Below are 14,070 nucleotides of genomic sequence, written 5' to 3' on the forward strand. Positions count from 1 at the left end.
ATCACAAAATTAACGAATTTTTAACCCAAAAAAAATTCCATCTATTAATAACATACCCCCCCCCCCTCCTTTTCCCCACCCACGGCGGACGGAAATTCATAAAGATATTTTACCACATGAGAATCCCACACAATGAAAATTGGAAAAATTTACCTGCCAGCTTAAGTCGCACCAATTACCTCAGGCGAATTTTTGTTGTTGTTTGTTTGTTGTTTTTGTTTTGTTTTTTGTTTGTTGTTGTTTTGTTTTTTGTTTTTGGTTTCAAATGTTGTTTTCTGACATAAGACTCTAGATTTTTCTTATAATTAATTTATTTATTTATTTATTTATTTATTTATTTATTTATTTGACTAATCCATTCGATTTGAGTCACTTCCTGATTATTTGGGGGGGGGGGGGTTTTAATTTCTTGCGCAAATTTATTTTATACTATTAAAGTCGTGTCACTGATGACACAACATTAAATTTATCACATAATATTATATAAGGGCTATTACATTTGACTGCCCAAGTCAATTCAGCATTGCTATGTCGTGTGATCCACCCATTCTTAAAACATTTCGTGGTTTGTTTGTTTTGTTTTTTTACGATCCAATTTGTAACCCACCGCCTCAAAACGGTATTAAATCGGGATGAACCAAACTCCCAAACATGAATTTAGATTTGGAATTAAATTAAATTAAAAGCCTCGAGCTGTATGCAGTGTAAGAAATAGATGTTTCGCCTGTTACTAAGCATTAACCAATCGGAATATTAACTGCCATTTACCCCGTTTCTTCCCGTTGACTATTTATTTCCTGTATGAGACTTCCTGAGATACCGCCTAAGTATATGTCAAACACACAAATAGATAGGTCAGGCCCAGTTAGTGAGTATTTCTCACAAAATTTTGACACACTGATAAAGGAATTGCATCGCAAAACCTGACGCCACGATGTATTTTTTCAATCACCTATGTTCAAATTGAGAGTTATGCTCCGGATATGTGGGCTGTTTTCTCCGGGTGTAGGCAAGCACTTAAAAATATACTTTATTTTAATTTTTCGAGTCAAAAAACTAAAAATAATTAAATGTTTATTTGACTAGTTTTAATGAACTATACTATAACTGACGTAATTTTCAAAAATGGTATGTACTGTTATGTTGATACTATAAGATAATAGTAAAAAAGGCATTCATGTCAATAGCTTGGTAGGCATAGCACAAGAGGTCATATAGGAACCATCAATTATATTTATTTTACATCATATCCCTTTGAAATCAACCCTAAGTTTCATAAATTGCTATAAATTCAATTACCTGATCCTTGCTCATCCCAACATGATACCGCTTTGAGACAGTGGGTCACATAATATATTATATAATTTATAAACTAATTTCGATGAATTTAAAGATCTAAGATTTCTTTGGCTCTTGTTTCGCAAGCACAGCTGTATTCAGTACAATGAATGTTATTATAATAGGTTTTGCAGCGAATTGTATTTCGTGAAAGAATTCATATCTTTTGAACTTAAACCCATCTAGCCATTATGCCCGTAAGAACTCTCATTGAACTGATCGTTATCCCCAACTTGTGACGTCACACCAACTGATGGAATGGTATCTGGTAAGGACAATAGCTTTTAAGACGTTTTCAAATCGAATAGATATCTCAGCAAAACCTTGTTAATCCTCTTTTTTTTCTTCTTAAATTGGACTCCCCTCTTATCTACTGCAACAATTTCAAAAGAAATCCAATTATTTACTTGTAACAAAAAGGAAACATTTAATTTCCGTGTCTCTTCTCTGTTAATAATTCAGCTTGTCTGAGTTGATCAAGTCTTAAGCCACCTGTCCCCGTAATATTGGAGGAGAAATGAGGTCACGCACCTGCTGTTCTGGATACGTCAATTTGCATAATTTGCCAAAATAAGCTTGTTGTAACGTATTGAATTTGAAGTTAAGAAAGCCGATTTTCTTATTTTAACTCTTTAATGGCGAGACGGAATGTTTGTCTAAGCAAAATGTCTTGATTTAAGCTTCGGACGTTTTTGTTTTTTTACGACAAGATCAGAAAGAGCAATGCAATTAATCCTGATTCACGTGGTTACTAGTGTTCTCTTGGTGACGTCAGCTTAGAGTAAAGTCCTTCCTGCCTTTAAATGGTTACTTTAAAGTAATGTGAGAGGGTTTATTAAAATGTTTTCCCAGACTTATTCAGTTTACTTTGGAGAGCGGGCCCGACTTTGAAATAAAATGATCACCCTAGGCTAGATGAACACTTCCGCGCCTAATGCAGACACTGGAAATACAATTCACACCAAGAAAAAGGATAATATCATGCCGGGCATTTCATGAACAACTGAAGTCGGAGTTTTTGATTGTGCTCCTGTGGCGTTGCGTGGTTACAAGTAATCGATCCTACTGAAAAAATAGAGAGAAGATAAATGATCAGTGTTAATTAAGAGCCCTTTTGAACAATTTTAACTTTTAAAAAAACTGTACTAAACAGATGAATAAGATATGCAAAGGACATCAGTTTTAAAGGAGATAAAGAAAACATTTATTACCAATTATAAGAACTGATTCTCGTGGAAGAGAAAAGATGAATTTTTGTTAGAGGCGGTTTAGTTTTACAAATTATTGAAAAGACGACCTAATCGCTTTGTCAATGCTTTTCTTATGTCTAAGCATGGAGCCCACTTTGATTTTGCTATCTAATGCTTCTTTGGAGAACACTCTCATCCTAAGCAGGTTACTGCATCGAATCGTAATACCTCTTACCTCTTTTTTTTAACCCCTTCTTTTGACCCGATAGACTGTCTTCACTTACCTTTTGTTTTTCATTTAGGTGAGATTGACAAGGCCACTCTGTTTCATGTGTATCTTTGGCGGAGGAACTATTCTCATTTCACTCCTTGTCATCTTGCCGTGGCCCTAGCGGTATAAGCAATTTGCCTTTCATGTAAAACGCCAGTATGTGAAATACGACACACCTTACCGATGTCAGACGCTCTTTTCTTATGGTAGAGTCGCTGAAATTTAGTTATTTTACTAGCCTGGTAAAAGGATGTCTATGAATGTCTGAAGCCTCGATGAAGCAAGTGACTAAAAATATATCGGTGTGGTCATCGGAAAATTAAGCCCTTAGAAAATAGACTTTACTCACATTGTCCCACCATTCTAAGGTGTTATGTAAACATCTAATCTACAACTACGTTGGCTCTGTCGAAAATAATATTATTATAGTCGCGCCTCGCAGGAGTTGTGAGCTGTCTTGAAACTCATTATAGAGCGTCTTTAGTACATAAAGTCGGCATTGCGCTATGTAAAGTCCTTGGGTTTTTTGGGGGGTTCTTTGGGTTTGTTTTTTTGTTTTTTTGTTTTTTTTTTTTTTTTTGTTGTTTTTTTTTTTGTTTGTTTTTTTTTTTTTTTTGGGGGGGGGGGGGAGGTTCGTATAAACCGAGAAATTCCCAATTGCGAGATGGATTGGAGATCAATCGATTTCATAAAAATAGATTATATACACAAAGCCAGACGCGCTCTCTAACTCGTTTTGTTTGTATTTCGGTTTGGTTTGTTTTGTATTGTATTTATTTGTTTTTGTTTTATTTTGTTTAGTTTTTGGTTTTTGCTTTGGTTTTGATTTTGTTGTTGTTGCTCTTTTTAACATCAAAAATTGGAACGCATCACGTACCTACCCCCGCCCCCCTCCCCCTCCCCAGTCAATCCTCAAGCTACTTTTCTTATTGTTTGCGCTCTCTGTTATTGAATTTGTAATCTTACTCTCTGTCACCAAATGAAATCATCGATTTTACTTCTTTGTATTACGCGGACATACACATATTTGCAGGTCTGACAGCTGAACACAATTATGGGCTTGATCTAACATTGTTGTAATGGAGTATATTTGCTTTGATTTGAGAGTATTTCCATTACAACAATGAGCCCATAATGATTTGAGTTATCAGACCTGCAAAAAAGTACACGTTGTATCAACCCTAACCTATCACTTGTATTTATTTTTTTTAATCCAGAGAGCGGACTGACATGCCGGTATGACGGCAAAGAGATGAAAAACGGGGAAAAATGGAACATTGACAAGTGTCGGAGCTGTGAATGCAAGGACGGTTTGAACAGGTGTCGGGACAAGACGTGCAGCAAGCTGTCGTGTCTGTGGATTGTCATTCCTGAGGATGAATGCTGTCCTGTCTGTCGTGGTTTGTGATTTTTGTTTTTAAGGGTTTTTTTCTTTTTGTTGTTTTTTTGTTTTTTTTGTTTTTTGGTTTGGTTTTTTTTTTTAGTGTTTTTTTTTTTGTTTGTTTTGTTTTTTGGGGTTTTTTTTGTTGGTGGGGGGGGGGGGGGGGGGGGGGGGGCAAGGTTATCAAGGCTTCATCTCGATAGATAAATGGCCAGCTTTAAGGAACAATCGTCTATGTCACATCATTAAAAACGTTTTTGACAAAGATACTAAACGTTTTGTTCCTTTTAGATAGACTTCTGTTGAAAGACCATTAATTTGTTTAAGTGTATAAGGTTTGACCTGGAATACTGACTTTGTATGTTGAACGACGTGCACTTATTTGTAGGTCTTATAACCCAATTCATTACGGGCTCATTGTTGTAATAGAAATCTTTTTAAAAAATGACGCAAACTATTGACTATAACAAAAATGTTAAACTAGGCCCAAAAGTAAGTTCGGATGTCAGACCTGAATTTATGTACACACCAATTTTGAACGATACTTGGCTTAGACTTTCATTTACAAAGGGAGAGAAATGTGACCATAACAGTTTTTTTTTTTAAATATTGAGATGGATTATTTGTCTTTTAAAGCGTCCAATTGATGTCGGCTTTTATTTTCAAGGTTACACTAATGTATTTATTGTTAGCTACTTTTTGTTTTTCTTTTTGTTTTTTTTTTTTTTTTTGTTTGTTTCTTTTACAAAATTATTTATTCACACAGTTTCACAAGACTCAACAATTTTTTTAAATTAAAAGAGAACACTTTGAAGAATAAAGACAGCCTTACTTTAGGCTTGTTATTTAACTCTTATTTAAAAATGAGTTTCGTGCATGCGCAAACAGTCTCGTTCTGCTAAAGTGTCTAAACTCGACATTCGGTTAATATATTATTAACCATACGAAAGACACGTGAAAGTCACATATTTAAACATTTGGTCAGAAAACTTGTGCTTCAAATATCGATCGATTTAAAACGACCCTCATATTGAAAAAATAAAAACCTCTCAAATCTGGAATCTCATTTAAATCGATCAAAATTTAAAGGAAAAGTTTTCTGGCCAAATTTTTAAATACGTGTCTTTCAGAGTACGGCAATTAACCGGTTAATTCCACAAATTTTAATTATCCCATTTAGACGATGTGGCAGTGAGGTGCCGAGGCTCATCACGTATATTTTAAGAAGTGTTGATACAGAAGGTGATACCTGACAAGTAAACTGATATCGATAATGAAAACAAAAGTATTCTAGCCAAAATGAAAGTAAAGGTGATTTGCCATTGCCCTGCATTTCAGTGGATTCCGCCTAAATTCAACTTCTGCATAAACTCAGCTCCTGCATAAAGTCAACTCCCTTGCTGGTCCCACATTTTCTGTTCTATATTAAAGTGTGTCCCATTGATAATGGATAAAAGTCAACTTTGTTTAAATTCAACGAATCTGTCTGGTCCGGCGTTGTTGACTTTATCACCGTAGCCCTATATGACGCATAAAGTCAACTCCCTTGCTGGTCCCACATTTTCTGTTCTATATCAAAGTGGTAACTCCTTTGATAATGGGTAATAGTCAACTTTGCTTTAAATTCAACCAATCTCTCTGGTCCGCCGGTGTTGACTTTATCAGGGTTCCACTGTAGCCCTACATGGCGTGTGAGTATGGTGGTGGGGATTTGGGGGTAGGGGGTTATTACTTTTCGGCACCTTTAATTGTTGTGCTTTTGTGATATCGATTATTCCAGGCTGTATCTCTGAGTCTGGAAACTTCTACAATAACTCTGACGTTTGGAAAGAAAACGATTGCACGACCTGCAAATGTAAGGAAGGACAGGTAGAGTGCCAGGCTGAGTCATGTGCTCTTCACTGCACCAACCCTGTTCAGATCCCTGGCCAATGCTGCCCTGTTTGCCCAGGTTAGATTGCCTGTTGATTTTTTTTATCTATGTTGTCTTGTTATTTAAGATGATGGAGGATGTATATTTTTAACAATGAAAATAAGATGAAAGGAAAGACCAGCTGAGACCAATACTAGTATTTAGCATACAGAGGAGATCTAAGACTATTCTATTATGACTATTATTATTATTATTATTATTATTATTATTATTATTATTATTATTATTATTATTATTATTATTATTATTATATTATTGTTAATATTATTTCTTCTTCTTCTTCTTCTTCTTTTTTATTATTATTATTATTATTATTATTATTATTATTATTATTATTATTATTATTATTATTATTATTATTATTATTATTATTATATATTATTATTATTATTATCATTATTATTTTCATTGATGTTATTGTTTTACAAAATAAAACTAATCTCTGTAATTTGCTATTTGAAATATTCCTCAACAGATACAGATACAAACATTCCATCCACTACGACAACATCTCTTATTTGCCCAAGTATTGACACCTGCAATCTGGAGTGTTCTGCAGGCCTTGAGTTATCACCCCACGGATGCTACATGTGCAAGTGTAAAAAAGGTAGTGTTCCACAAATATGACTATATTATTTATTATAAATAGGAGTAAGGTGGCTGAGTGGTTAAGACATTGCACTATGGTCTGGAAAGTCCTGGGTTCGAGCCCCACTTCATGCATTTTTGTTATTTTTCCTTGGGCAAGATTATTAACCCCTCCCTTGATGAGGTTGGCAGGTCTGTGATTGTGCTGATGAACTATGATGACAAGGATGCTACTAATGCATTTTGTTTGGTTGCACTATACATGCATTGGGACATCGAGGCCAGACAACGATTGCATCCCGTTGTTATGACGCTTTTAATCTTTTAATCTTTTTAATTCGATTCTCCACCAATAACTCACTGTATTTTTGTTCTTAACACTCTCTCCAGAAAAGTGTTTACTGGACTGTCCTCATGGCTTTAAGATTGACTTCGAAGGTAACACTCTTTGTGAGTGTCAAGCTCCTGAGGCTCTATGTCCTCACTTTGACGAGGATGAGTGTAACAAACATTGCGAATATGGCTTCAAAAGGAATAGAGACGGATGCATCAAGTGTAAATGTAATAGGTGCCCTCCCTTCAACTGCACCAAGCGGTGCCTACATGGCTTGCGTGTCAATGACGAAGGCTGTACGATCTGTAGATGCAAAGGTGATAATAATAATAGCAATAATAATAATAATAATAATAATAATAATAATAATAATAATAATAATAATAATAATAATAATAATAATATATGATATTTGTACAGCCCCTTACACTCTAGACACTTTACATTCTTAAAATAAATAAATGAAAAAAATACACTGTTAATATAAAAACACACCAATTTCCATTACTTCAATATCAGTAGACATTACGTTTTACACAGATGATAGGTAAAACTTCATTTACAAATCAATGAATGTCTACCTTGCAAGAGAAAGGGATTAATATGATAATAGTACTGGTAAAAAAAAAAGAATACTTAATAAGCCATTTTTACAACATAGACTGGAAATACACTACCTGCCATTAATGATCCACCATCTCAGGGCAGTATAATGTCAGGACAACCTATGTGCTGAAAATTGAAATTATAGACTCAAGCATATAACTTTGGATTAATTTCTATGCATTATGGTCGTGAATAAACACAATTCTTACATTGCAAAAACTCAAAAACGACTTTTTTTACGTACCATTTTAACTTTTAACTTTTCGTGGTCTGATTCATTCCGACGTAACACTGGTGGAAAAAAGAAGCTATTGAAAGCTCAATTATTTTTCTACTTATTGATTGTATTGGCACTGGTAATGTGTGAATGGTTTTTTGTTGTTGTTGTTGATGGTTTAATCTTGACTATGTTTGCTGTTTTAAAGAGAACTATAATGTATGTATTTTTCTTCAAATTCGAGATTTTTATATTTTTAAGGCTTAAAAAAGCAGTTCTGAAATTATTTCGCCAATTAAATAGTAATATCCCGTAATAATAAAATGTCCAGTTCTGCCTTCTTCATGAGATAACATAGATCAACTTTCACTTAACAGAGGACACCACCCCAGAATTGATTGGACCACCCAAAGTTGGCAGTAATACAGGCACCGAATTCATTGACAGCGATTTTTCTTGTTTCTCACGTTATGGGATCTACCACGAGAACGGGGAGTCATGGAATGATGGATGCCGTACCTGTTATTGCCATAAGGGTGTGGAGATGTGTTCCGTCATCGCCTGCCGGGCCCCTTTTTGCTCAAATCCTGTATTCAAAGTCGGTGACTGCTGTCCATCTTGTCCAGGTAACAACTTTCAAATATAGTTTTTCCTATTAACGACAATTCTTAATTACTTTTAAACTCAACATTAACCATGATTATCATTATTACTCATAATATTGTTCTTCTTTTTATCTGGAATTCTTGTCTTCCACTTCCTCCTCATTCTCTTTCTTTTTTTCTTCTTCTTCTTCTTCCATTTCTTCTTCTTCTTCCTACTACTACAGCTACTACTACTACTACTAACTACTACTACTACTACTACTACTACTACTACTACTACTACTACTTTTTCTTCTTCTTCTTCTTCTTCTACTTATTATTAGTATCATCATCATCATCATCATCATCATCATCATCATCATCATCATTGTCATCATCAAAACCACTATGGTTTATTTTTCGATGAATTTATCAAGGTCTGACAATACCATCCCCCAATGGAGACAAACTGTTGTGCCAGTCAACAAACGGGGACTACTATGTCGAAGGTCAAACATGGAAAATGGACCCATGCACTCGCTGTGTTTGTCACATCGGTTCCATCTTGTGTGAGAGCATGTCATGCCCACCTGTATTGTGCCATCATCCAGTCAAGCCAAAAAATCAATGCTGCCCCATTTGTAAAGGTAAGTAATAATTTCTCTGGTATTATGATAAATTAATCGCATGAGTGAGATATATATGTGTTTGTTTTGTTTTTTGTTTTTTAATTTAAGAGTGGTGGATTTCATCACTACATAACAAATGTGAAATGAGATCCATTTTATCCCGACTCTCGTAATTTGACAAAAGTTGGACATCTCAAAATAGATCACGAATCAGGGCAATAATACAAATATGGAACAACCCAATAGCACAATTGCGAGCGCGATAAGACAAGTGACATAGGTTTGATTCCGCATGGAATAAGAATCTCTTTCTTACATATCTTTTCAGACATCAGTAATAAGGAGTTGTTCAGAATGATCAGGTGGAAATTCCTTTGGCACGAGACCAAGAAAAACAAGTGATCGATGAGGCCCATTTCATGCTAGATGGCACATTTCAGGCCTCAAAGGGGGGTTTTCTTTGGGGGGGGGGGGGGGGGGGGGGGGGGGGGGGTTGGTTCCGAACATTCATTTTTATTTATCAATAGCTTCACAATACTGTCCTGTGGTAAACTATGTATTAATTTATCATTTCAGGAGAGGATTTTAGCCATCTGCCTCCCTCTCCACTGCACAGAAAGTGTAAGTCCCCTTCAGGTATGCTGTACAAACATAGAGAGGTGTGGCGTTCCACGCCTTGTCAGACTTGTGTTTGCCAGGACGGACAATTTCACTGCTATAACCAAATGTGTGCTCCAGTCAAATGTAACAAAACTATATTAAGGAAGGACCAGTGTTGCCCTACCTGTGCTGGTAAGATTGTTGTATCCATTTGTATGATTATTGATTTTTTAAAAATGATTTGGGAGGGGGGGGGGGGGTACATTTTCTAATGCAATATTTTTAAGTCTTGGTAAAGAATTATGATATCACGATACTGACAGGAAAGCTTGAGCTTAAGCTTTTTAAAAAAATTGTACTTTTATATAGAGCAATATCCACTAAACATTCTCAAAGCGCTTTACAATGGATCCCTAGCCAACAGCAACATATAACATGTAGGACGAGACATGACTGGAAGTGATGAAATCACGAATTGTCAAATCGTGCTGAATGGTTTAGTATGCATTTGACTTTATAAGGGGAAATTATTTTTCAATAACTACAATGATAATTCTTAATGTCAGATCATTTAATTCGAAAACCATTCATTGTAAAATATGATACACTTCTATAAGAAATATAAATAATATAGGTGGGGTCTTTGCAGGAGTATAATAATGAGATTCTTTAGCTTTTTCATTTGAAATTTTGAACTCACTCACTAGATCGTGCAGCAGCATTGAGAATGTGTTTGAAATTTCAAACACATGAGTTGAAGAATCGTATGTTATATGCTCTAATTAAATGTATCGAGCAGTCTTAAAACTACTGGAGCAAATATTTTCTTATCTAAAATTACCTTTTGACGCATTTGTAACAATTTTATAAAGGCATGTGTAAAAATAAATATTAAAAATTTCCGCAATGGTTCTCATGGCAGCTTTCGACCCATATTTCATACTGTTAAAAATCTCAAATAATATTACTTCTAAATACATTCATATCACAAGCTCACCTTTTAAAACAATAATTGATGTACAAATATATACATATACATTGGTATATAGTTCAAAGTACAATGTTTTTACAGAACTGGAAACAAAGAGGCCCAAAATCTGTTCTTACAACAACGAGTTCTATGATACCGAGGAGAAATGGGAGGGAAATAACTGTACCCAGTGTATTTGTTCTAATGGGAGAGTGCATTGCTTCCCTTTGTCATGCCCAGCCTTGAAGTGTCCTGTTATGGTCAGGAAACGTGGACATTGTTGTCCAACTTGCTATGGTAAGCTGTAGATGATATTAGTGCTATTGAAAATTCCTTCAATGAACAATAATCTTTCTCTGTTTTTCAAATGGCAGATTTTATTCATAACGTTATAATATGATGATTACAAATGTTTTTTTTTCATTTTAAAACAGTAAATCATACTACTACTACTACTACTACTACTACTACTACTACTACTACTACTACTACTACTACTACTACTACTACTACTACTACTACTACTATCACTACTACTACTACTAATACAACTACTAATACTATTACTAGTACTGCTACTACTACTATTACTACTACTACTACTCCTCCTCATCCTACTATTACTACTACTACTACTACTACTACTACTACTACTACTACTACTACTACTACTACTACTTCTACCGCTCCTACTACTACTACTACTACTACTACTACTACTACTACTACTACTACTACTACTACTACTACTGCCGCTACTACAACTACTACCACCACCACTACCTCCACTTTTATCATTATAATCATAATATTAAATGAAAGTAAATGTTTTGCTGATCAAATCCTTTCTACTCATTTTAAGAAGCAGAGGCAGGTTCTGAGCCCAAAAGATACCTCATTGTTTATACCATGAATTTAGTCTTTTACCATCTGGGAGAAGGTTTTGTCAGATTAAATGTAGAACTAACAAGTATAAATCAACGTTCGTTCCATCAGCAATAAAAATTTTGAATATTTCATATGTTACAGAAAAACTAAGGATTGATTCGTTGACTGATTAACTGATTAATTTATTTAATGTAAGATTAACTGACCAATTGATAATGATGATAATTTTTGGTGTCGAATTGCCACAATCGTAACAAATTGAAAACGAAATGAATATGTTTATGTTGTGTATATCGCACGTGTGAAAGAAAGAGAGGAAGAGAGAGAGAGAGAGAGAGAGAGAGAGAGAGAGAGAGAGAGAGAGAGAGAGAGAGAGAGAGAGAGAGAGAGAAAATAAGTAGGAGTGAAATATCTGTTCAATGTTACAGTTATCGTTTAACGTTATAACAAGTGTAACTAAATGACAAATTGCCATATTTATGGACAATAAAGATCTATTATTATTATTATTTCCTTTTCATTGTAAATTGTAAGAGGATATTTTTAAAAACTCTCAAGTGAACTTGAGGAATTTATTCCTTTTGTGAATGCGGAAATTAATAAGTTTTCATGTAATAGTAAGTTGTCCTTCAGAACCATTAGGGCCATGGAGCTGGAGTTTATCCCAGTTTCTATAGTATGAAACGGACAATTGCAATTGCTTGCTATCCTTTTGATAGGATGCTGGTCTATTGCAAAGTACACTCCGCCAAATCTAACAGATTCAGCTTCCCATTCACTTCTGGGTGGACAGGAGGGTCAGAAGAAATCTCGACTGCACCATGGATCGATCTCGGTACCTTTGCGTATGGAGCGAGTGCTCTACCAACTGAGCTGTTGGGGGCCCCTTTCATGTAATAATTAATATCATATTTATAATTTTCAAAATTTTATCTTAAACTTCACCAGAAATGCCATCACAAGGTAAAGAGCACGATGAGAAATATTATAACACAACAGGTAATGAACATTTTCTCTCTCATCACTTTGTTATTTCATTGCTTTTCTTCCAATAATGTTCAATTTCATATTTACCTTTTGTCAGCATCTGTTAATAATTTCATGCAAGTATATATAAAAATGAATATTTAAAAAGATTCTGCAATAAAGCTCATGTTAGCGAGATTTTCCAACTTAAATAAAATGCACATTTTTTTCAAAATTAAAAGTAATAGTTCTCACTTTTCTGATTTTACAGCCTCAACAATAATGGAAAAAACTGGACAAGCACACTATGTGGGTATGATTATTCTTGGCGTCATACTTTTTGGATTCGCCTGCATTATAATTTATCTTGTCTACAGACTATACCTTCGGCAAAAACACAATTTTAGAGAAACGTGCGCAGCTTCAAATGATGAACTCCAAGGTCAGACATTCCTCCCTCATACAGAAAACAAAGACATCGAAATAGATATCAAACAGCCTGCCTTGCAAAAATTGTACTATTCAAGTCTAACTGATAAGGGAACGGAAGAACGGGCTTTTAACACATATACTGATTTAAATTTTTGCGACCAGAATAAAAACAGTGCTCCAATCTTTAAGGGTTGCTAAATTTCCTACAGATGGTTAGAGTTGTCAGTGTTATCACATTTTGATTGTGAATGGCATTGAACGTGCAGAAAAAACTGAAATAATTCTTAAATGGAGTCAGGATACACTCTACATGTGTGACTTAAAAGAAAATCCCAAAGGGAACAATCTAAATCTACTTTTGAAGAAAAATTAAAATGTGTAAATATGATGATGTATTATTAAACATTCCTGTGTAGATTATTGTTAATATTGTCATTGTTAATATTGTTGTTGTTATTGTTGTTGGTATTATTATTAATATTATTATTATTATTATTATTATATTATTATTATTTATTATTATTATTATTATTATTATTATATTATTATTGTTTTTATTATTATTATTATTAGAATTAGTAATTGCAGTAATATTAGCATTTGGCTTGGGTTAAGTGTATAGAATAACCACTAGAATTGACTGAAAAGTCACACCTCCTGTTCAATGATCCAGGCAATGTTATGGCACCAAATTTAAACACAATTTACCATTAATTACATTTGTGTTTTCAATTGAAAATAATTTTACCTTGCATAAGTGCACTGCAACAGTGACACGCTAAATGACATAACCTTTTTTGGTGAAATTTGATTCGGATAGAAGGGTGATAAGATTCTCATTGGCTGAACGATGTCAGCAAATGTATTCAAAGAAGAATTTAAAATTTGTGAAGTAACTCGTGGGTTGTTATGAAAGTAAAGAGGTTGGTAAAACATTGCAATAGTGATGGTGCATTAGAAACGTGTCTCCTTGATGAACCAGGCTGCAGCTGACCAATCACTATGACATATAATATATATATATATTATATATATATATATATATATATATATATTATATATATATATATACACATTCAGGCTGGGTGGGGATCCTGACCTCCCATAGCGGGCAGGGAGGTACATACTGTGTCTTCTATCCCC

The 14,070-nt window shown here is 34.4% G+C and overlaps 1 protein-coding gene across 1 annotated transcript in view; it reads left to right on the plus strand.

The window, feature by feature from the left end:
• LOC144956679 (cysteine-rich motor neuron 1 protein-like) overlaps window positions 1–13,257 on the plus strand; it is a 129,083-nt gene extending 115,826 nt beyond the window's left edge. The window contains exons 6-15 of the mRNA XM_078887338.1: window positions 4,017–4,199; window positions 5,961–6,131; window positions 6,589–6,720; window positions 7,092–7,352; window positions 8,236–8,484; window positions 8,880–9,089; window positions 9,648–9,863; window positions 10,744–10,938; window positions 12,478–12,528; window positions 12,767–13,257. Of these exons, the coding sequence (XP_078743464.1) occupies window positions 4,017–4,199; window positions 5,961–6,131; window positions 6,589–6,720; window positions 7,092–7,352; window positions 8,236–8,484; window positions 8,880–9,089; window positions 9,648–9,863; window positions 10,744–10,938; window positions 12,478–12,528; window positions 12,767–13,125 (2,027 nt within the window). The 3' untranslated portion in view covers window positions 13,126–13,257. The remainder of the gene's footprint in view (window positions 1–4,016; window positions 4,200–5,960; window positions 6,132–6,588; window positions 6,721–7,091; window positions 7,353–8,235; window positions 8,485–8,879; window positions 9,090–9,647; window positions 9,864–10,743; window positions 10,939–12,477; window positions 12,529–12,766) is intronic.
• The last annotated feature ends 813 nt before the right edge of the window (window positions 13,258–14,070 follow it).

This window comes from Berghia stephanieae, chromosome 1 (genome assembly GCF_034508935.2).
Source record: "Berghia stephanieae isolate SIO BIC M18660-M18661 chromosome 1, UCSD_Bste_1.3, whole genome shotgun sequence".
Lineage (NCBI taxonomy): Eukaryota > Metazoa > Mollusca > Gastropoda > Nudibranchia > Aeolidiidae > Berghia > Berghia stephanieae.